General features: G+C 44.1%; 1 protein-coding gene across 6 annotated transcripts in view; it reads left to right on the top strand.

Moving 5' to 3' along the window:
- CYFIP1 (cytoplasmic FMR1 interacting protein 1) overlaps positions 1–23,816 on the top strand; it is a 143,417-nt gene that overhangs the window by 112,295 nt on the left and 7,306 nt on the right. For 5 of the 6 annotated variants that reach the window (XM_030571191.1, XM_030571175.1, XM_030571199.1 and 2 more), the window contains 6 exons: positions 4,069–4,159; positions 10,984–11,114; positions 17,982–18,054; positions 19,348–19,442; positions 21,081–21,319; positions 22,189–22,336. In XM_030571191.1, coding sequence (XP_030427051.1) covers positions 4,069–4,159; positions 10,984–11,114; positions 17,982–18,054; positions 19,348–19,442; positions 21,081–21,319; positions 22,189–22,336 — 777 coding nt within the window. Of the gene's footprint in view, positions 1–4,068; positions 4,160–6,960; positions 7,063–10,983; positions 11,115–17,981; positions 18,055–19,347; positions 19,443–21,080; positions 21,320–22,188; positions 22,337–23,816 lie in introns of those variants that run through there. The other variant, XM_030571209.1, reaches the window with a different exon arrangement.

Below are 23,816 nucleotides of genomic sequence, written 5' to 3'. Positions count from 1 at the left end.
AAATCAGTGGAAAGTATGTTTCTAAAATGCTCTAGACTGCTTCAAATATCCCAACTTCTCTCTTTAGGAGGAGTGTTTTTAGATAGTCATATGTGGAGAGAGAGTGTTAATAGGGCCTGGACAATCATGTATGAAAAATGAAGTACAGCTGTTCCAGCTAAATTCACTCAAAATTAGTTGTGTTCTGATTACTAAATTTCTTTGCATATTTGAGCAGCAGCTGAAATGTTTTTTCTGCCTTCCCTTTTTTCAGGGTTTTCAGTAATATTGTTATTGCCAGCTGACCAAGTACAGAATTAGAAAACAAGGAAGGTTTAATCTTTAAGACTGATCTAGCAGTGCCCAGTATCAGGCTTGTTTAGACTAGTCAGAACATATGTCAGAGAAGTTATCCACACAACCTTCTTTTTTATCTTTGTAGATAGCCCTTTCTGTAACTGGGAGGGGATTGCCTTCTGTTGGGCATGTAGAAGTATTTCTGTCTCTTCCTCCTGCCTCATCAAGCTTACAACCTAAAATAACCCAATGACTTTATTGCTGTCATTGGAATCAAGCAAGGTGATCGATGTAGGATGTCAAACCAAGGGAAAAGGAGGAAATGCTTTTAGGAGAAGAACTCTTATTTAGTTTATGGTTGCATTTATTTGACTAATTCTTTATTAGGATTTTTGTTCTAAAATTTTTCCCATGATGCTTGAGTGCAGTAGAAGTGATAGTAGGGGGCCACTCAAGTAGAAATGTAATGGCATTTTAAATAACAAATATTGTGGCATTTTTTTTACAGAAGTTTGTGAATGTGTGGGGGATTTTTAACCTTTTTTTTTTTTAAAAAAGTCTTGATCTCTCTCAACCTTTCTGCTCCACTGATAAATGTCAAGTCTGACCAGTCTAGTGATATTTACATGGATAACTGTATTATTAAGAATCTGTCCTCATAATCAACATTTTGTTACTATTATTTGTTGTTTATAAGATTTCCCCAAAATGTGAGACGCTTACTGGTATTTAAGCAGGGATGGCTCCTGCTTAGAGGACCTGGCAGTCAAAGGATAGACAGAAGTTAGGGCAAAGGAAGAAACCATTTTTTGACAAGTCAACTTTATTCATTGAAGGCAGCATGCTAGTGATGGATCTCTAAGAGGGACCTAAATGTGAAAAGGAGCAGGTTGGCGTGGTTGAGCTCAGACAGGTCACGCCAGTATGTAGAGGACCACATGGAAGAAGGCATGGAGGGAATGTATGAGAAGTTCACAAGCAGGCAGACAAGACTGGAAACAGGTAGAATAAAGGATGTTGGGACAATGCCAGTTTTCACCACAGGAGAAATAGAGTCAAAGTTCCCCTGAGCCACTGGCTTATTGGGCTGATGCAATTAAGGCGTGTCAGTTTCATAGCCAATGGTGATGTGGCCAGCATCATGTTGACTGCCTTTGACTATTCTAATCCAGTGTTTTTCAAGGTGTGGGTCATGACCCAGTAATGAGTCGTGGTATGTATGGCACTGGGTCGCCTTGCTCAGCACCCAGGGACCCTAACGGATCTGGTCAGCACCGCCGATCGGGCCGTTAAAAGTCCCATCAGCGGTGCCGCCCAGCTAAGGCAGGCTAGTGCCTATCTGTTCTGACAACGTGCTGCAGCTAGCAGCAGGTTTAGTTTTTAGGCCGGGGGGCCATGGGGCTCTGCGTGCTGCCCCAACCCCGAGCACTGGCTGGGGGGTGGTGCCTGCATGCGAGAGCCATGTGGAGCTGTGTGCATGCCTCTGCCTAGGAGCCAGACCTGCTTCTGGCCAGTTCTGGGGTGCAGTGCGGTCTGCGGTGCCAGGACAGGTGGGAAGCCTGCCTCTGCACCCCAGCTGCACTGCAGACCGGGAGCAGCTGGAGGTAAGTCCGTGCCCCAACCCTGTGCTCCAAGCCCCTACCCCAGCTCTAAGCCCCCCCAAACCCCTCATCCCTGACCCCACCCCAGAGCCTGAGTCCAGCTGAGAGCCCTGACCCCCCTCCCACACCCCAACTTCTGCCCCAGCCCAGAGTCCTTTCCCACACCCTGAACCCCTCATTCCTGACCCCATCCCACAGCCCTCACACCCTTACCCCTGGGCCCCTTCCACACACCAAGCCCCTCATCCCCAGCTCCGTTGGGTCACGGGTATCAACAATTTTCTTCAGCTATGTCCCCAGAAAACAAGTTTGAAAACCACTGTACTAATCCAGTGGATCAGTTACCCATTTTTCAGCTGGGTGAACCGGAGGTGGCCTTTCTGTATGAGAGTGGGTGAGACTCAAGCCCATGACTTTCACGGTGTAGGTGAGTGCCTTAACCACACAGGCACTGCACCTCTAAGTAGGGTGGGATAGGCTTTTGAAGGTGATAACAAGAAGCTTAAACTTGATGCGCTAGCAGATGGAAAGATTTGACGAGGGGAGTGACGTAATCTAGTAAGTTAAGGAAGATGATGATAGTGGCTGCATTTTGTTTGGATGACAAGGGACAAAGCTGAAAATGCTGCACTAAGCAAGGTGGGATGTAATACTTCTACACTCCTATATAGTGCTTTTCATCTCTATATCGCAAAGCATTTCACGATCTTTAATATATTTATTCTCACAAAAGCCCTCTGTGAGGTAGGGAAGCATTGTTATCCCCACTTTGTAGATGGGGGAACTGAAGCACAGAGAGGCTAAGTGACTGCTGAAGCTCACAGGGGAATTCTGTGGTGGAGCAGGGAAACGTACCCAAGTCTCCCAAGTCCTTGGCTGGTGCTGTAACTACTGGACCATCCTTCCTTTTGCTGAGATCCTGAATGAAGGATTTGGCTACAGGGATGGAAAGGAAAGAATAGATCTTGGAGATGTTGAGGACGAAGAAACAGTGGGATTTGGTTATGGCCTTGGAGGTGTTGGGCAAGGGAAAGGGAGAGGAAACTCCAGTACAACCACCAAATCAGTGATGGTGTTGACAACAATGGAGAGTGGGTAAGTGGAGAAGCTTTGGGAGGGAAGATGAGAGAATTTGGTTTTGGCCAAATTAGAAGATATCCAAGAGGAGATATTAAGAGACTGGCTGGGATATGAGATTGGATGGGAGGAGAGAGCTGTGTACTGAATGATATGTGATAATGTAATTAAAGACAGCACCACAGTACCTATGCACAAGAGAGACCTGAATTCATGTTGGGCATCCTTAATTCTGGCATTTCCTAACTCGGAAGTGCTTGATTTGCAACCTTAATAAACGAATGAATGAATAATGTATCTTTTTATGTATGTTTTGGACCCTTGTTTCCTAGATAAGATTTTTCTGTTGGCCTTGGCTATTGTGCTGTTGCCACCGTGACACACACTGAGAAGGGTTAATAATATGTAAATAATGCACATTTGTTTATAATGTGTTCAGATATGAAGTCTTCTGATCATTTGATGATAGAATCCTTAAACCAGCAACATTTTTTTTTAACTGAAGCCTTCCTAAGTAAAAAATTAGCCATACAGTGAAGGAAAAAAGTGTGTTGGGGAAGTGATATGTTTGTCTTTGATACCTGTGACCAATTCAGTTTTAACACATTTGTACAGCCCTGGACATTTAGACCCCGAACCTGCAACCCTTCACACACATGAGTAATTTAACATACCCGAGTAGTCACGTTGAAGTTAGTGGGATTACTTGCATGCGTAAAGTTATTTATGTACATAAGGATCAGGATCACTGGCAGGGTCAGGGCTCTGTACTGTCACCCAGTTCATTTGCTCTTCACGGTTTGGGCTTTTGGGTCAAAACCTGTGAAATGGTAATAGTGTTAGTCACATGAAGAGTTCATGAGATCTGCTGTGCTTCCTCACAAGCTTTTATTTATTTATTTATTTATTTTTAAGAAGATGCAACTACAATAATTGCTTTTAAAAAGCTGTTTCTTCAAGAATGCAAAAATTATAGGAAGAACTGTAGGACATAACAGAGTTAAGGAACACAAGATTTTAGAGCATATTCAGTTCGTATGTAGAATGAACTGCATAAATGTCATTTTTGTTAGTTCAACAATAATAATGGTTATGCCTGTCTGTCTTCTCTTAGTTGCAGGGCACGATTCTTCAGTATGTGAAGACCTTGATGGAAGTGATGCCTAAAATCTGTAGGTTACCTAGACACGAATATGGCTCTCCAGGTTGGTTTACCTTTGTTGTTACCACCATTGCATTAATAAGAGGATATTAATTCCTGGCTTCCAGTTTATATTTTTATAAACAATTAATGTATGTACATCTCACTGTAAATTATTTGCTCTTGAATACCCATTGGGCAATGAGTGTTGAGGCAGAATAGGAATTGTTTCCAAATTTTCTATTGCTATCTTTCATACTTACATAGGGTTCCCTGCCTGGCAATCTCAGATAGCAGTTCTGTTTAAATCTCTGTAATCTAGTTCCCAGTTCTGTGGAATAGTTTCCTGTTCATTTCTTGTTCTTGTCAGATGTAAGATACAGTGTATTAGACAATCTTTGAAGGAGTACTCAGTGCAAATTGGGGTATGGTTCTGCAGAATAATTACGCTTAAGGTTTGCTGGGGGCGTCCTTCCCATTTAATGAGTCACAGTGGTTGGAGGAGAAGACGCTACTGTGGAAGCTGGATGCCACAAAAGAGAGAATTAATTGCTAATTAGTATTTGTCATACTGTTGATTCCAATTTTGAAATGGCTTTCCTACCCCCAAACACCCCTTTTCCACAACTTCTAACAACACAAATCAATCCTTTTGTTTGCTACCCATCTTTAGAGCATTCTTTTATTTTTCCAGTGTTACTTAGGTTTCTTAAACTGGAATGAGGTTGATATTGCTCCCCATAGCATATTTGACTCTCATTGCAAAGGCTGAACCAAATCAAAGATTTGCTAAGTGTTCCTTCCTGTTTTTCTCTCTGGAGCATAGAAATGGATGAGTCATATCAATTCACCATTATAAAAAAATGAAGCTTTTAGATGTCCTTTGTGCCTGGATTTAGGAATAAGCAATAGGTGCTACCATACATAGAGCTACATAGGCCCCTATGTGGGGAAAGCCTGAATAAGGATTAGGAAACTGAATTTCACATTGGTGAGGTTCCTTCAGCAGATTCTTTTGGGGGATGGGGTCCCTCCTGCCCTGAGGAATGAGCAGCAAGGAAGAAGTTGCGTTGGCTCCTTAGAGCTGTTTCCCAAACTTGAGATGCTACTTGTGTAGGGAAAGCCCCTGGCGGGCCGGGCCGGTTTGTCCTCAGGTCCGGCAGATCGTGACTCCTACTGGCCACCACTTCCAGCAGCTTCTATTGGCCTGGAGCAGCGAACTGTGGCCAATGGGAGCCGCGATCGGCTGAACCTGCAGACGGGGCAGGTAAACAAACCGGCCAGGCCTGCCAGGGGCTTCCCTACACAAGCGGCATCCCAAGTTTGGAAACACTGCCTTAGAGAAATCTGCTCAAGACTCCTCAGAGGACTCTTTCTCCAGGAAGGATAAAACTTCAGGAAGGTTAAAACTCATTTGTGTAGGAGACAGAGATGCCTTGTTTTGGAGCTAAACTTTCTCAGACCTCGGCATTTTCCTTTCCAAGTGCCATCTGCATTTCTTCGACCTGGTGTTCACTAATAAAAAAAAAAGCATAGCATAGCATAGCATACATTTAGAAAAAATAACATGTCATCTTCCCTTTTGTGGGGAGAGAAGGCAAAACCTCACATAGCAGATGCTAGTCATGTTTCTCAGTGCACTACAGGATGGTGCTCGAAACCACAGGTGATGGATGTGGTATAAGAAACTGAATAGAAAACCTGTTTGGAGACTCAGGGTATCCACATTATTCTGTGTGACCTTCTCCTTAATAGGAGCATTGTTCCCTCTGGAACCATACTATATTTTCATGATCTCTCTTGGCTGCTTACTCCAACCCTCCCTGCTGTGAGGGCGGGGGGGAGGGAAGGGGAAAGCTTAGTGTGACAAGGGGGAACCAGTGTCATTGTCAGTGGGGAGAAAATGTTGCAGACAGTAGCCATCCCCCTCCAGCCTGTGAAACTTCACTTCTTCCTCCCTCTGGCCTACACAGCCCTAATCCGGCAGACTGAGAGGGGAGGGATGTGTGCCATACAGTCACTACTATGTCCTCGCCCTTCTGTCCCACCCTTCCCTGCACCAGTTTCTTCCATGTTTTGCTCCTCTTGGCTCATGTTAGTGGAGGGAAGCGTATAGGTCATAACTTCTATGCGCTGTCCACTCCTCCATCTCCTACAGCTCTCAGCACAAGTACCTTAAACAAATGGGTAACTATACTAGCAATACGCATGGGCATCACTGAAGATACTCAGCTGCTATTTTAGTTCTCTGGTACAAACTCATTCACACATCACTCTCATTGTCTCAGCTGCCTAGCCACTGCTCTGATCCAATGCTTTAATGCCTAAGGCTCTGGGCTGGCTTAACGTACTGCACATTTATCAGTTCAGAATCTTTTTCCCAGTTCACATCTACATATGAATAGCCATCATTCTCTGTCTAAGTATACTTAGTTAGCCCCTAATTACATTGCACAGCTCAGGGTTTTCATTTGGAATGGTTTATTGGACGCCATCAATTATATAGATCTTGAGCAATTCCAATCATGTCTGTCCTTGTGGATTTTTAATGACTGTTTATCCATGCTAAAAGGAACAGAGGATGGAGATACGGGCAGCTGAGTTCAAGAGGCCTCCTTGCCAAAGATTTTGTTTCCATAGAAACGGTCTTTAAGTGGTGTGCAACTTACTCATCCGGTATTTTAGATCAATATTTTTATGGCTACATTAAACTGAAGGGTTTTGGAGGTGAGAGGGCGACATTGCAGTAGCTCTCAAGTTCTTAAAGGAACACTGTCCTGCATATTTTATTTAATGTTTAAGTCATCTTAGAAATATAATTGTTCCATATTTATCTTTTTCTTTTCTATTACTAATCTCTTGTAGTGTTTGAATATGACTACAGTTGTTTTTGATCATCTAGCCATACTAAAATGTCCTTGGGAATCAGAAAAAACGTGCTTATGTCAGCGCTGCTGCAGTGATAAGGTTAGATTTGTGCTACTGCTGGAAAACCTGCAGAGGGAAAGATTTAAAAAGGGAGCGGGGGTGGGCGGGAGGGCCTGTTAAAGATGGAGCTTTCCAAAATATAAACTGAGAGAGGGGATAGACTTTTTAAAAATTATTATTAAATAAATTAAATTACCGCCTGAAGATTGCATTGGAGTAAACTCTTTTTTTAAAGGTGTATGTCAAATTTTGTGACTAAATTTGAAAATACATATAAAAATGGAGTCAGGGAGGCAAAAACTGGCTTAGGACAAAGTATAACCCAAAAGAATCCCTGAACCAGGCTGAAACTGTTTTTTCTATCCTTCAAAATATTTGGGAATGTTTCACTCCAGGTGAAATCTCTCCCACAGCAGTTTGGGTAGTTGCCTCTTCTGAGTGCACAAAAACTGGAGTTCCAGGACACAGCTTTGACAGTAACTGATTCTTTGGGCTTTTTTAACAAACTGGGGGCTATGAGAACAGAAGCTCATCTGTCGGGAGGTGGATGGGAGGAGGAGGTTCACTGGAAGCCTGCTGGGGTGAGACTGGAAGCAAGTATGTTGTAGGTTACTCTGAAGACTCTCCTTTGGGGAGGGAATTTGGAGGGAGGCAGGGCTCACAGAAGTGTATTGGGGAGGGGATGTATGTCAGAGGTAGGCAGGAGAAGGCAGGGACTATTGAAGAGGTAAGGAGGAGGACGAGAAGGCCCCTTTGAAAGGTCTGATAGTAGTTTACTTACCAAAATGAAACTTTACTTTCAAGTGTTTAGTATTCTGAATTTGAGATTTCATTACAGAAGGGAAAATGAAAGAATTTCACTGAGGTCATTTGAAAGCTGATTGCCTTGGAGATGGCCTTCAAATCTCTATTATGTACTGGATGGGGGAAAAAATATTTTAGCTAATTGTCAGAAAACAAGGCAGAAATTGAAAAATGCATTTTCATCAGATGAAAACAAAATGGCCTTGGCTAGACAATAAGTAATCTACTAACTATGAAAAACAGAATAACATAATTTTTGTTAAGTGAATACAATAACAAATGGGTGTAATGTGTGCAGGTCCTGATCATTCAAAAACAAATGCATGTGCGCAGAGCAGAATCCAACTGAAGTCAGTGGGACACAAAGCACTTAAAGTTAAGTGTGTGTGTATTTCTGTGCATGGTCAGGGCCAGAGTTTGTATTAAAAGTTCTATGAGAGAATGTAAAATTAAAGGTTATGCCATAGCACACTGCTTGTTAGGAGGCATTTTATAATGAACAATAGCAGAGGTTTCATTTAATAATAATAAACCCAACAGTCACTGTGCAGAAAATTATAGAGCCCAGCTCAGTTCTTTGAAAGAACAAATGTCATTAGTCCATACTTTACACATACTATAGGTAGCAAATTTTGTGTTTTTAGACCTTTGGGACATGGTTAATCAGAGCTTTTAGCTATAGTTTTATAGAAAAGGTAACCTTAAATGGAGAAACCTAACCCATTTTAAATTGCCTATGTCGACTTAATCTGTGTGCTAATTAATTTAGAAAGCCAGACCACATCACTGAAATGTGACATCTGCCATGTGGGCTCTTTTGAGGTAGGATTTAGGAAGCAGAGATGGTGCCTAATCCTTTGTTAATCCTCTGCATTTACGAAATACATTTTATATCAAACAACCTTTGTTTCTGATGAGAGTGATGTAAGAGAGCTGCAGATGTTATATGTATGAATAACATTAAATACTTCCTAGTTATACCTACCCTCCCCAGCCTTGTACAAATGAAGGGCTTTAATTAAAATTACTGTTTAGCCTGGAAAAAAACCTAAATGTATTTATCTTGGGGATATTGTGTATATTCAGATGATTCAATAACTTACAAATTTGCCTATTGCATTTATGTTCACAACTTAGTGGGGAGAAGGAATGCTGCAGACAAAGAAATAAGACTGTCGTTGCCAGGACTCTTTGGTGATTTGAGTTTTTTAAAGGCTCCTAGAAAGGTTTCCTCCTTTTTTGTTGTATATTAATTGCTTAATCTTTTCCAAAAGTGACATATGTATTTATGATGTGGTCAGATATAGATAAAGGTTGGTGTCACTGAAGCAGCAGCCAAAGCACTGGCCAAAACTTGAAGATATTTTCTGCTCTGATCTCAAGTGGATACTGCTGTTTGTACAACTGTTGTTTAGGGTTCCATAGCATCTGACTTGTATAGTTAGACCTGTAGGGGGAATTTGTTCACCTTCTGGGTAAGGTGGTGATTGCATGTGGGGAATACCAGTAGTGTCATCCCATGCTCATTCTGGCATTTATAACTTATTTCGTAAATAACTCTAATTTAAAATTGCCTCAGCCTAATTTGAATCAATCAAGGACTTGAATTTCTCCACCTCACGAGGCAGGGTGAGTCTCTGACTCAGGGCTGGGGAGGGCTGCCTCAGATATGTGTGTGGTACTTCTCTGAGAAGTCCCATGGCAGGGACTATGATGAGAGAGCAGAGTGGAAGTGTGTGACAGGAGAGTTGGAGGTAGTCCTTGCCCTCAGCCATTCTGCTGACAGTTTGACTGTCTCAGGTTGCAGGAATTTATAAAAAGAAAAAATCTGGGGCAAAACCTTTTTTGTAAAACCAGCTGGGCCAGACCCTGAAAAGCAGGACATTCCTGATGGTTGGAGACATGTTGTCACTCTAAATTGTAGATTCAGAGCATGGATTAAAACAAGCTCACTGTTTGGCAAAACATCATCATAAGCTTTCAGGGATTTCATAGAATACTAGGGTTGGAAGGGACCTCAGGAGATCATCTAGTCCAATCTGCTGTTCAAGGCAGGACCAATCCCCAGACAGATTTTTGCCCCAGATCCCTAACCCCCTCACGGATTGAGCTCACAACCCTGGGTATAGCAGACCAATGCTCAAACCACTGAGCTATCCCTCCCTCTGATATATTATTAGTTATCATGTAAAACTGAACACTAGGAATATTTTCAGCAAAACCTTTTTAGTGTCTTGTAGATTGTTTATTGGAATAAACCAAAATAGGTAATATGCAGCTCTTAAGCCATAATTTCAAGTGCAGGTGAAAGATAGCAGTATGTGAAATGGGACCCAGCTAAATTTTTGTTTATAAAGGAAGGCCTTGTTATAACCCATACTCCTTTAACAGCTTATCCTTTATGGAGACTGGGGCTATGCAAAGGAAGCAATTTTTTTTCTTTCAGGGTGACTGCAAGGAGCTCTATTACTTGGTGTGGAAATATAATACCTAGTATTTTATTTTATTTTGTTATACAAAACATAAACCTTATCAAAAGAAGATCAAAGTAACTTGATAATAGTGTGTAAGTACCTTGGTGAGGAGAAAATACCAAGTACTAAAGGGCTCTTTAACCTAGCGGAAAAAGGCATAACAAGAACCAGTAGCTGGAAGTTAAAGTCAGATAAATTCAAATTAGATATAAGGTGCATTGCACTGGGAGCTTATCTTCAGTTGTTTGACCACTGTGATCCCAAATCTTTTTCAGGGTCTCTGCCTTCCCGGATACAGTTCCATGTGTTGTCCAACCCCCATGCCCCCACCTTCTGTAGACATAGCTTGCATGAAAGATGCTACGAAAAAAAAACTTGTACAAAGCTCTACAATTATATTCATCCTCAGTGAGCCAGTGAGGGACTTGATATTTTCATCAACTTTTCCCTCTTGTTCCACTCCCCATCTCACCCCACTATCTGCTGTTTTGGTAAAGGGGAAACTGTTTCTGGTCTGTATGATTTTATCCACTTAACTAGATTTTTTTATCAGCCAATTTCAGTAAGCTAATAGATGTGTATGTGATAACTATTGAAATAATTAGCCTTGACTCCTCAAAGGTTTTCACCTTTTTTTCTTTTTTTTAAAATAAATATATATATATGTACACACACATCTCAGGTATCCTGGAATTTTTCCACCATCAGCTGAAGGACATTGTCGAATATGCAGAACTGAAGACTGTGTGTTTCCAGAATTTGCGGGAAGTGGGAAATGCTGTGCTCTTCTGTCTACTCATCGAGCAGAGTCTGGTAGGTGCTCGGGAAGTTACTCTAACACCACGTGTATCCAAAAACGTTCTTCAAAAATCGCTGTAATTGATGCCTTAACCTAAAACTACAGACATGACATTGGAAAGTTTTCTGCAATTGTAAAACAGTCTCCCTTTAGAAAAAATATCTTTTGGGTGCAGAAACATTTTTGAGTGCTCTCTTACAGCCTTGCAAAGCTCAGACTTGCTACTAATGTGTGGATGTGGTTGAAAGCTGAGGACAACCATGCCAGCTCCACTTCTTTCTCAGCTCCCCTCACTGTCCAGTTTGAGTGGTTGGGGTCAGGCTGTGCACCTGAACGTTGAGGTGGGTCGGTGCATCTTATCTTCACAAGGAAAGGTAAATTGCCACTGTGGTAGCAGATGGACACAGAGAAGGTAGGGAAAATCAGTCCTAGAATAAAAGTGTGAAATAATCAGGAGAGAGCTTTGGCTCACAGACAGGGAGTACCCTCTCTTGGTCTACACAGTATAAGCCCTCTACTTAAAATTAAAATAGAATCATGACTGTATGGTTTTTATTATCTTCTGCTAGCACTAATCACACAGGCTACTGAAGCCCAAGAGCCTAAAAGAACACACTTGGTAAAACTCTTTGCCTCATGCTTTGTTGTTAGAGCTAGTACGTCATTTTTGCTGTGAATCATGGCATAGTTTGCCTAAGAGAGTATGTAGTTCCCATAGCTTGGGACATTTACCACTTGACTGAAAAAAAAATGTAGAAAACCTACTGCGGTGCACAGTCCTTCATTAGCAGTGGGAGTGGGAGTGGACTAGGCCTGAAAGGTTTTTCCCATCTCTAACATCTGCAATTCTAGTGGACATTTTGAAATAAATTCATTTAGGGAAAGTAGAAAATTAAATCCTTGTTTCTTCATATACTGTCAATCATAGCTCAGGTGATACTGCCTTTGCTGTTCCTATGTAGGTTATTGAATATCAGTGAGATGGCACTGCACCAACCATGAATTTGTGCGTGCCCTCTTGCAACTCCATTTGATGGAACTGTGCATCTGAAAATATTTTACCAGTGAAAACAGATACAACTTCCAAATCCCATATGTGCTAAATTGGCTATTTGTAGTTGCAATATTTTCAACACGCTGTTCTCTATACCGTGGAGTAATCTTCTTATCCTGTGCTCCAGCTTTTGTTTGGTATTTTTTGGAGGAAGGTGGTAGGTAGTTCTCTCTGTGTGTGAGTACTTCTGGTCTTCTATTGTCATAAAATCTGAGTGCCTCTCAGGTAGCTAAAAAGAGGAATTACAATGCGTTGGGTTTGTATTCCGTGATTCACATATAGAAACTAATGTGGCACATAAGGTGGTCTTCAGGTTGTTGACAGCCTGAAATAGATACATCCTACTTTTTTGGGATTGTTTTAAAATTCTTGAATTTCTGTTAAATTCCTATACCCCTTGTGGACAGGTCAGATTGGTAGGGGAAAGGGGGGATCACATATGGAATATTCCATTTGTTTTTTAAACTCAGAGTTTGTGTAACAAATGACTAGATGACAAATAAAATGAGAGAGCTGTTTTTTGCTCTTTAGAAACACAAACGTTCGCATATCAAGAATTTATGTGGCTCTATATTTAACTCAGGAACAGAGTGAACTGGCACAACAGACTTCATCATTGAGCTCCTAGATGTTTTTAAGTATGCAATGTAATACAACGTCACTATTAAGTACTAGCTGAGGGCCAGGCAGTATATCTGCCAAGGCTGCAATGCAACTCAAACACTTTTTTATTTTTATACTTTAAATTGGAAGCGGATGTTGTGAACGCCATAACTATATAATAGGATTCAAAAAAGAACTAAATAAGTTCAAGGACGATAGATCCATCAATAGCTATTACTGGGATGGGCACGGATGCAACCCCATGCTCTGAGTATCCCTAGCCACTGTTTGCCAGAAGCTGGCAATGGGCGACAGGGGATGGATCACTTGATTGCCTGTTCTCTTCATTCCCTCTAAACTACCTGGCATTGGCCACAGTCGGAAGACAGGATACTGGGCTGGATGGACCAGTGGTTTGACCCAGTATGGCCTCCTTATGTTCTTAGATAATGTACAGTGGGATGTACAGAGTGGGGGCTAAGGCGATCTGGGCCAAAGACTTGTTGTGTGACGAAGTCTCTCTTTATCTATTTGCTTCAGTTTTCCCTGTCTGTAAAATAAGGATACACAGGGATGTTGTGAGGTTAAATTATGTGCTACTTTGTGACCTTCACGTGGATACAAGGCAGTATAAAGGGGAAAGTGTTTTAGGTGGCACTGGTGGCGACCCTTTTAGTTAAATTTGTCTGACACTTTCAATTATAAGATATTGTTCTTTGAGTGCTTGCTCAAGTCCATTCCACGTTAGGTGCGCGCACGCAGTGTGCACAGTCGCCATAGATTTTTCACTCAATGGGATCCGTCAGGCTTGCTCTAGCACCCTCTGGTGCCACATGCTTATGCGGCAGTAATAGGGGCCCAGCCGGCCCCGTGCCCTCTTACCGCCTGTAATGGTCACTGGAACAACTTCTCTTGCCTTGGCAAGGCATTCGTCAGTGGTTCTGTTATTCCGTCCTTTCACAAGTTTACTTACCTTCAGTTTATCTCTTTTAGTAAGAGTGTTATATACTTAAATCCCTACTTGTTTAGAAGGACATCCTCTGCCATTGGGGCCGGGCATGCCCCGATAGCTGGGCTTCAAACCCTGCGCCTCCTGTGGCACACCCATGCCAGTGAGCAACCCGCACTTCAGGTGTCTGAAGTGTCTCGGGGAGGTTCACATATGAGAGCGTTACCAGATCTCCTGCCAGTTCAAGCCTCATACGAAAAAGGACAAGGAGGCTAAGCTGAGGTCCATCCTAATGGAAGCTGCACTCAGACCTCTATGTCTGCAAGCAGCACCATTGACTCCCCTCTGCTCACAAGTGCCGTTGAGTCCAGTGAAGCACCATCCTCCGACACTAAGTGGACATTGTGGCACCAGCGGGATCGCGGTGCTGTCTGCCCCAGAGACATTTGCAATAGTCAGGGACCTGACTGATGGCTCTCCTGGTTCCGCCACCTCTGGCTGGGCAAGTTCTGGCACCGGTGAGGTCATCAAGCAGAAGGAGGCATGTTGCCCCGAGCTCCTATCCAGCACTGGTACTGACCAGAGGGAAACCGACCTGCTGATGTTAGTGAAGATTCCCTTTCTCCAGCACCATTCCCTCGGCACTGACTGACGGAAGGGAGGGGTACCATCCCTCCATGGTCCCCTCAAGCCACCTTGTCCTCAGAGTCAGAGGTGGAGTCCTGCACTCAACCAAGCGGCCAATACCAGTACACTACCTACAGTCCATCGTATCCCAGTGTGGGTGCTCCTCCAGGTGCCTGGCCCAGTGGGCAGTGGCCTTTTAGGAATCTGTTGGATTTCCCCCCGGTATTGGGACTGCCTTCCAGTCATTTGTACTCAGTGGCATCTGAGAGAAGGGCCCCTCTGTCCCACCATCTGGCACCCAACCTGGGCTCCAGTACCAAGCCTAGTACCAATACTCGGGACTTGGGGCTGCATGATGTGGTCGGTGCAGAAGAAGAGGAAGAAGGCCACTGCCAATGCAGGCCGCTCCTCCCCAGACAAAGCTGTGTTGGGGCCAAGTGGCTCAGCATTGCAGGATGATTTTAGAGCTTACCAGGAGCTATTGGAAAGGGTGGCTTCTAAGCTGCAAGTGGAGGTGCTTAAAGAGTCCTCGCACAGCCTGATCAACATCTTGGCTGCAGCGGCCCCGTCAAAGGTGGCCCTACCCCTCAATGAGGTTGTTATGGGTCCAATCAGGTCCCTATGGCAGACCCCATCCTCTCTGCTCCCCCACTTCAAAAAGAGTAGAGAAAAGTACTATGTTCCCGTCAAGTAGTATGGATACCTATATTCCTACCCCCCTCCCGGATCCCTTGTGGTTGCAGCGGCCAATGAAAGAGAAAGGAAAGGGCTGCAAGGCGTGACCCCTCCCACCCCCCAAAAAAACCTAAAGGCCTCAAAGAAACTGGACCTGTTTGGTAAAAAGATATATGCTACTGGTGGGTTACAACTCCACATCTCCAACCAGAAAGGCCGTACAACTATAACGTCTGGGACTCCATGTCAAAATTCAAGGACTTGCTGCTGCAGGAGTCCAGATAGGAATTCTCTGCTCTGGTGGAGAAAGGGAAGGTGCAGCTGACATGGCTGCTAGCACGCAAAGGTGCTCTTGGCTCCAGTCCTCAGGACTACCACCGGAGGTTCTGCAGTCCATTGAGGACCTTCTGTTTGAGGGAACTTCCCTCTTCGAGCAGACAGATGCAAATTTCTGTGGCCTGAAAGATTCTAGAGCCACCATCAGGTCCCTGGGCTTCTATGCCCCAGCACCTTAGGGAAAGCACTTAAGACCTCTGCACCTGGTCTGCTTCTTGGCTCTACCGCCTCGCCAAGGCCTGTTTAAGAAATGGGCAGAGGTTACGAGCACATGCAACTGCCATCTTCCACCTCAGCCTCGTTACCAGGCTCACACAGATATCCAGGAGGCCCCAAGCAGAATTTTTTTTGAAGGGGCACTTGAGGGTGTTCTATCAGTTCCCATACCAGATCCTGCCCTCCCCCGCCACCCCCCACCTTGTTTTCAGATGACTCTCCTATTTCAGCCTAGTGTGGTCCCTCATCAGATCAGACCATTGGGGGCTGAGAACAGTGGAAGAAGATTGCAGGTCCCCTCCACAATCTTCCTGAACGGGCCCTACACAGTTGCCTCTCAGGCAGCCCGAGTCATCAAAGCACTCATTTTGACTAGACACTCGAGATCAATATCGCAATCCCCCCTGCACTAGATGCAGCTACCCTCATTTTCCAACCACCTTTCTTATTTCCTGGATACCTGGACCCAGATCACCTAAGACTGCTGGGTTTTCAGCACAATAGAACTGGGTTACACCATCCAGTTCCTGTCCACCCCATCTTTCCATCCTCCCTCCCCGTCCCTCCTCAGAGACCCTTCTCATGAGCGCCTGTTGGAGTAAAAAGACCAATCCCTTCTTCAGGTGGGAGCTGGGAAGGAGGTTCCCTTCCATTTGAGAGGAAAGTGGTTCTGTTCCTGTTACTTCCTAATTCCAAAAGCCAAAGCAGGTCTAAAGACTCATTTGGCCTTGACTACTGCAACATTCAGATAGTCCATTTAAAATGCTACTGCTAAGATCTTCCTGGCTCTTTGTTCTGACCACAGCACCCCTCTCTTGAATCCCTCCTCTGGCTCCTTTTTCTCCTCTCCAACTCACATAAGCTTCTTGTCTACCTTTGCAATGTAGTCTCATCCTACGTAGCTGATTGACCATCCCCCTCCATTGCTCTGGCCGCGTTCCCAGCCTTTACCACCCACCAGTCAACCTTCCCCGTAAGCACCTTTATGCTACCCACATTGCCCTTTATGCATGCGGGAACAGCTCCCTGACACTATCCATACAGCCCTCCTTAGGCTAACCTTTGCCATGATGACTGTGTTATTGTCTGCCCGTCAGCAGGCAAAGATGTTACGACTGTCCCTCTCCTCCTTCTTTTTCCTGCTCCATTACTCTAATTTCCCCACTATTGCCATTCTTCTCTGCCCATTAAAAATGCAAAAACCTGTCACTAACAAAGCTGTGCCAGTTCTTCATCGAATGTCTTTGCTTGTAGGTTTTTGTGAGGGAAGGAGGGCAAGGAGAGATCCAAGGCACCCCTGGTTTGTGCAATGTACTTGACCTACGGAAGCAACAACTGTGTGTGTGACACCCTTTAGTGTCCCAGAGCCCTACCCTTCATCTGCTTGTGTCTTTCTCAGATTGTAAGACCTCTTGTCAGGAATTGCCTCTTATCTATGTGTGTACAGTGCCCAGTAGTACCATGGGGCTCCAGTCCCAATTAGGCCTTTGGGTGCTACCACAGTGTAAATGTGTACTACTGCCACCGGCATCTGATTAGATGGATTGTTAGAGAATTTTACTCACTGTGGATAAATTATTTAATTTCCTTGGAAAAGGGCCAGATCCTTGTGTTTGACTGAAATAAGTCATGGAACATGAAGTCATCTCTCCTCTCTGGGGATTGTTAAAACCATTAAAGTCAATGAAATATAAAAATGAGAACATGCTGTATCTCAAATTTTGTTCTGAAGAGGCCTCAGGTGAGTCTAGCTCTTATCTTAGCTTCTGCTCTTGTCTGTTTCATACACTGAGTACATACAGGGATTTCCAGAAGCAAACACATCCAACTTCATGAATATTTCTTAACGTTTGTGAAACAATATTTTTTTTATTCTTTATATTTTAAAGATTTGAAATGTTCCATGCTGGAGGACACACACCCCAGCCCAGCCCACCTCACCTCCTTGCCATTAGTCTTCTGCATCTGCGACTTTCTTTCTGGGAGACATGTTTCTGGGTGATAATGGGTTATGGGAACAGTGTTGGTAAAAACAAAAACATGACTTGCTGCTTTGTTCACATTTGTGTGTGTCTGCACAGGATCTGTCTGCCACTTTAACACAGAACTTCGTCATTCTGCATTCATCTTTTCAATAAATAGCCTGTCTTTTAAGAACTGCCAACTCTGGGTGTGAGTAGTGTTGCTGTGGCTCTTTGTGAATCCAAGGTAACCTGCAGAAGCCAAATTGCTGCCAAGTACTTCTATGAAGAGGGAGCCAAAAGCACCATGCGTTTGTTCTAACTGTAGGTGCTTGGTGCCCTCTGGTGTCAGCCACTATCTGTTATAGAATGTCCACATGGTTTTAGAAGCAGATTTTGGTGCCCTTGACATGCTGTTGTTTTTTAACTCCTAAACACTTCTTGTTCCTTTTTGTTCTAGTCACTAGAAGAAGTGTGTGACCTGTTGCATGCTGCACCATTCCAGAATATATTGCCAAGGGTTCATGTCAAAGGTATGGGCTGGACAAGCGTTTTTCCTCTAGCAGTATTACCCCCGATGTTGCTTCCTTGTTGGTGAATTCATCATTGTGACATTTCTTTACACAAGCGCTATTCATTTGCAACGACCGCAAATTCCTGAGTATCTGCAAGCCTGAAAATGTTACAGTACACAGAATAGCAGGAGGCCTACACCTGTTAACCAGGGCTCCCTCGGGTGAGGTGATCAAGAACGCCCTGTGCAGCACACTGGTGATATGCCCACCGCTCCCTCATCCCCACTTGGTCATGAGGTTGGAGAATGCTGGACTTGTTATGAGGTCCCATCCTTCATATCAGCCTTGGCTTGTAGGTGTTCACAATAAACTTGGGGATGGGGAGGTTTAGGGCTGGATCCTGCAAGGTGCTGAGTACTCTCTCTCTGATCCAGCAAAGCGCAACCACACGTATGGTTGCCACAGACTTTTCACATGCTTAAATGCTTTGCTGAATTGCCTTGCAGGATTTGTTCCTTCCAGTCTAACTTCTCTCCTCCCCTTCCTGACTGCTAGAAGGTGAGCTGCTTCTGTTCCCCCATTTTATCCTTCTACCACCTTTTTTTTGGTCTTCCTCTTTTCCTAATTCTGCCCCACTACTAGCAGCAGCAGATCTATCTGTGCCTCTGCTCATAGGATTCACATAAATAACAAAGTGAAAGAGCCTTATCAGATTTATTGCAGTTACTCAGATCCATGTAGACAGCCATCAGACTAACCAGATCATTGCAAATTTTATTCACTCACTCACCAGAGAACATTTCCTACTCACCAGTGGTGAGGGTTTGGAAGTTGTGTTTTTTAACCTTTCCATACCTGAAATACCTTCATTATAACCCTATCCTCTGGAGGCAAGTATTTTGCATATGATAAGGGTGATTTTAATAGTCTTAGTATGTGTGGGAGTCAAAGTATGTTAGAGACAGCGTAAGAGCCTTATTTTGAGGGCAGAAACTAGTTAATAACAAACTGAGTTTCACTACTAGTTTTTGCCTGTATAGTTAGTTTCTTTAAACTCAAATGCATAGTGTAACATTGTTAAAGGAATAAACCTGTCAATGGATACTGTGCATCAAATAAAATGCATACTGAAGAAAAAGCAAGCCATTTTGGATGAAATTACCTATCAAAGGAATAATTTACACACACAACTCCTACTGTGACAAAAATAAACTGTAATAAAAACACAAATTTCTTTACTGCAATTTTCATTGTTTATAAAGTGAAGTCACCTAACTTTAAAGGAAAATGTGGGTTTTTTTTTTCTTTCAGAGGGTGAAAGACTTGATGCTAAAATGAAAAGACTAGAATCAAAATATGCTCCACTCCATCTTGTTCCTCTGATTGAAAGATTAGGAACACCCCAGGTAATGTCTTACATTTTTTGCCCCAGACATTTTATGCAGAAATATAAGTGCATAAGAAACTTGAGACCCTGACAATATTAGTAGCCATGTCAGAATTACAAATGTCACACACACATTGTTCACACAACAGGGCCTGTAGTAAATCCATGGATTCAGTAAAGTTGGTCAGCAGCTTGTGTGCACAGGTGGCTTATTGTCTGAATGTTTGGGACAGTGCAGAAGTGACATTTTAGGTTTTGGGAGAGGATTAAAGTGTTAATTTCCATGTACACTATTGTGATATAATGTGTAAAGCAAAGGATTTGCACCCAAGGGGCTCCCAGTTCAAATTCCACCAAAAGCAACTGATTTGCTCTGTGACCTTTTAAAAAAGTCATTTGTTCTCTTGTGATTCAGTGAACAAATTGGATAAAATCAGAACCTTTTTGGAAACCAACTGTTCTATTTGCTCTGAGCTTTCCTGGAAAATGAATTACGAACAGAGAACATTCTTCCTCCTTCATGCCTTGTCAGTGAGCTGCTCTTACTGTCCAGAGGCTGTTCTCCTCTGTGTCCTTGAAGAGTGTGTTTCATTCCCCATTTGCTTCAACAGCTGATAAACTGTGCTTGAGAGAGAGGAATTTGGGGGGCCAAAAGGGAATGTTGTCAAGTATAGAGTTCAGACTACTTTTAGCACCATGGTAGAGTTAGCTGAGCTGTGCTGAGCAAGCAACCTGGTTCCTACCGCGGAGAGCTTACAGTGGGAGGGCACAAGCTGGTACAATAGAGCAAGTATTGATTATAAATCTCAGTTTACTACAGGTGTACAGATCACTTCATGCTCTCTTTGAAGCACATCAGCCTCTGATAGCAGCAGGCCAGGGAGCCAGTAGTAAGTGAGGGAGGGGCCATTATCTGGGGCTGCCAGCAGACAACTGAACACGCCAATTTTTGTCTTTTGACTCATTTCAGTTAAAAACAACCTTGCAAACCATGGCGCAGTACAGCAGCAGCTGACCTTTCCACTCAGCTAGCCTTTAAAAGCTTCTCTTCCGTTGAGTGGGTGAAAAAATCTACCCAGATATTTCATGGTGGTTATTTTCTGGCTTCTGTCTTTCACTTGACACCAAGAGAATTCATGAACGTAGTAAAACCTTAAAAGCACTGGTTCAAAAAGAAAAGTCAAAACTAGTGACCCAGCTAGTAATACTACTTTTGTTTAAACAACCCATTCTGAGTTCACTTGAATGCATCTGCTCCAAGGCGAAGTGCAGAACTGGAATCGGGGCACGCAGGTAAACTATGTCCACACAGCAAATTAAAATCCACGGCTGGCGTGTGCCAGCCGAATCGGGCTCACAGGGCTTGGGCTGCAGGGCTGTTTCACTGCTGTGTAGACTTCTGAGTGGGAGAGTCTCAGAGCTTGGGCTCCACCCTGAGCCCAGAAGTCTACACAGCTATTAAACTGCCCTACAGCCTGAGCCCCGCAAGCTGACTGGCACAGGCAAGCCACGGGTTTTTCTTTGCTATGTTTTTAGATCACCCTAATACATCTTTGTCCTGCACTAATATAAGGCTTTCAGACAGAAACCACACCTCCCCCATAACTAATCTGAAATGCTGTTTCATTCACCTTTTATTTCCTCCTCTCAATCTTAGCAAATTGCAATAGCAAGGGAAGGAGATTTGCTGACCAAGGAACGCCTCTGCTGTGGCCTATCCATGTTTGAGGTCATCTTGACCAGGATTCGGACCTTCCTAGATGACCCAATCTGGCGTGGACCCCTTCCCAGCAATGGTGTGATGCATGTGGATGAATGTGTGGAGTTTCACCGTCTCTGGAGTGCGATGCAGTTTGTGTACTGCATTCCTGTGGGAACACATGAGTTTACTGTGGAGTATGTATCGTAGGCTGCCAATTATGCACTTGTTTGCAACAGTACTTCATTGTATTTCCCAGCTAGAAGTGGGGATACAAAACATAATGCTGGTGTTCCTATTTCTGAGATAGTTCAGTGAGACAAGCATAGAACAAAGAACAAGGGACTGAGAGTGCCTGTTAGCACAGGAACACATATTAATTGTATCTTTTAAAAATCATGTCTTTTAAATACGTTGGTACATAATAAAAGGTCCCATAAGGAAGAGATCCTAGCATACACCTCTCAACACCTGTGATGCTTACCCCACTACAGTTGCTGAATTTAAGTAAAATAACTTTTATAAGTAATTTATCAGGTACTTGCTTATTTTCTGTGGGTTAGCAGCAGGAATGAGCATTCAGAAGTTAGTGTCCTGCAATCTTCAGTTCTTTAGTTTTTAGCATTATGTTTGTCAGTTTTCAGAAGGAAAGATTGAGCTATAATTTGCCTATCACTGGCCAGGTGTTGATGGGAAGTCATAGGACATTGCTTCCCTTAATCCACAAAGACCAAATAAATGTGATGGTGTGGCACTGTCAGTTTGTTCTATTGATTAATGTGACAGTAGCACTGCTGCAGAGTAATATTTTTTGGAAGAACTCAAAATTGGATAAAGATTTTTAGCATTTCTAGTGCTTGCAGTTTCTAAACATTGTTAATTAAATACAAAATGATCCTAAAAGACAGGGTTTTAAACCTCAGCCTAGAAAACACCTTACGCATAGTTTTTTAGACTCCTGTTTTTTGAAGAGAAAATGTCTAATGACTCAGTATTTCATGCTAACTGGTTCTTAGGAGTTTTAGGTGAAATACACAATTTTCATAGACTTCGTGCTCTATTTCAGACAGTGCTTTGGAGATGGGCTGCACTGGGCTGGCTGTATGATCATTGTGCTTTTGGGACAGCAGCGTCGCTTTGATGTGTTGGATTTCTGCTACCATTTACTGAAAGTACAAAAGCATGATGGCAAAGATGAGGTCATCAAGAATGTGGTATGTTGAAAACATTGGGTTTGTACACATTGCAATGACTTGTATGAAAAAACTGGAATTATTTGCCTGCGGCTGCATGGTATCTGTAACCATCACTGTTTAAAGTGGAGTCAAAGCCCAAGATTATGCCGTACAGCATTTGCTAGTAGCACCCGATGTTAGGGTTAGGATTTTAATTGAACCAACCTTTACCTTTCATTGTGACATGGGATTTTCTTACATTTAATGAAACAGATGGTGCCATCTAGATGCACATACGTAACTTTAGAACAGGCTAGTCCTACTGAAGTTCTAATCCCTATGTCCAAGGCCTATTTCTGGAATTCTGATAGGCAAAGTAGATCTTTAAAAACAAAATTTTAAGTGGACTTTTGCATCTACCACTGGTTGGGAAACATTCATAACTTATCCAGACCAGACCCCACCATTGGGGCGGACTTAAGAGAGTTGGCACTGTTTCCTCCTTCCATTACATAAGGTGGCCATACTGGGTCAGAGCACTGGTCCATCCAGCCCTATAGCGAGGCGGTGGGATATTCCACAGCCCAGCTGCAGGACAAACCTTTCCCAATCCCGCTGTGGGCGGGGCCACTGGGGCCTGCGCCTGCGCCTCAGAGGTCACGGCGCAGACCTGGAAGTAAAAAAGCTGACCCGCATAACTCAGTGGACCCCCCAGCTCCCGCAATGGCCAGAGACCTTTGGCCCCTGCTCGCTGACATTTACGCCCGGCCAGCTGAGCCTGCCCCGCGCTCGCTACCCTGAGGAGGAGTGGCCGAGCCTGCCCAGCGCCAGTTACCCCAAGGTGGCCTGGCCGGGACCACCCCGCTCCAGCTACCTGGAAGAAGAGCCGAGTCTGGCCCGTGCCAGCTACCCCGAGGACCCGCTGAGCCCACCCATGAACACTTACCCCGAGGAGCCGATGGTGGCTGACCTCTCTGCTGATACCACGATGACTCAGGTACTTGATAAGGGGGAGAGTGGAAGTGGCCCAGGGGTAGCCGACCCCAGTCTGGCTGCAGCACTGCCAGAACCAGTGTCAGCGTGTTGAGGCTTGGATCCCCACTGACAGCAGCGACTCCATGCCACTGCTAGGGCCCTGGGCCGGGACGCAGTGGAGTGAGAGGGCCTGCGTTCCTCCCCTGCCACCCAACTCTTGGGTGGTAGGCTCCCCATTTTCCCCTGCTCTGAGGAGGCCGAAAGCCACCTATTGACTTGCTGTGTTTGCTGCCCCGCCCTGACCTAAGGGCCGGGCCTAGAACTGTTACTGCTCAGCCCTGTCTAAGGGCCAGAGCCTATTGACTTACTGTGCTTGCTGCTCAGCCCTGCCTAAGGACCCGAGCGTAATGGCTCACGTTGGTTGTTGCCCTGCCCTGACCAGGGCCCAGGCTTAAGGCTACTGACAGCGAGGCAGTGGGATATCCCACAGCCCTGCTGCGGGACAAACCGTGGCCATGCCGCGTCACATGTGGTACCAGAAGTG

Source organism: Gopherus evgoodei, chromosome 1, assembly GCF_007399415.2.
Source record: "Gopherus evgoodei ecotype Sinaloan lineage chromosome 1, rGopEvg1_v1.p, whole genome shotgun sequence".
Lineage (NCBI taxonomy): Eukaryota > Metazoa > Chordata > Testudines > Testudinidae > Gopherus > Gopherus evgoodei.
Note: the sequence above shows the minus strand (reverse complement) of the source record. Positions and strands in the feature narration are given on the sequence as shown.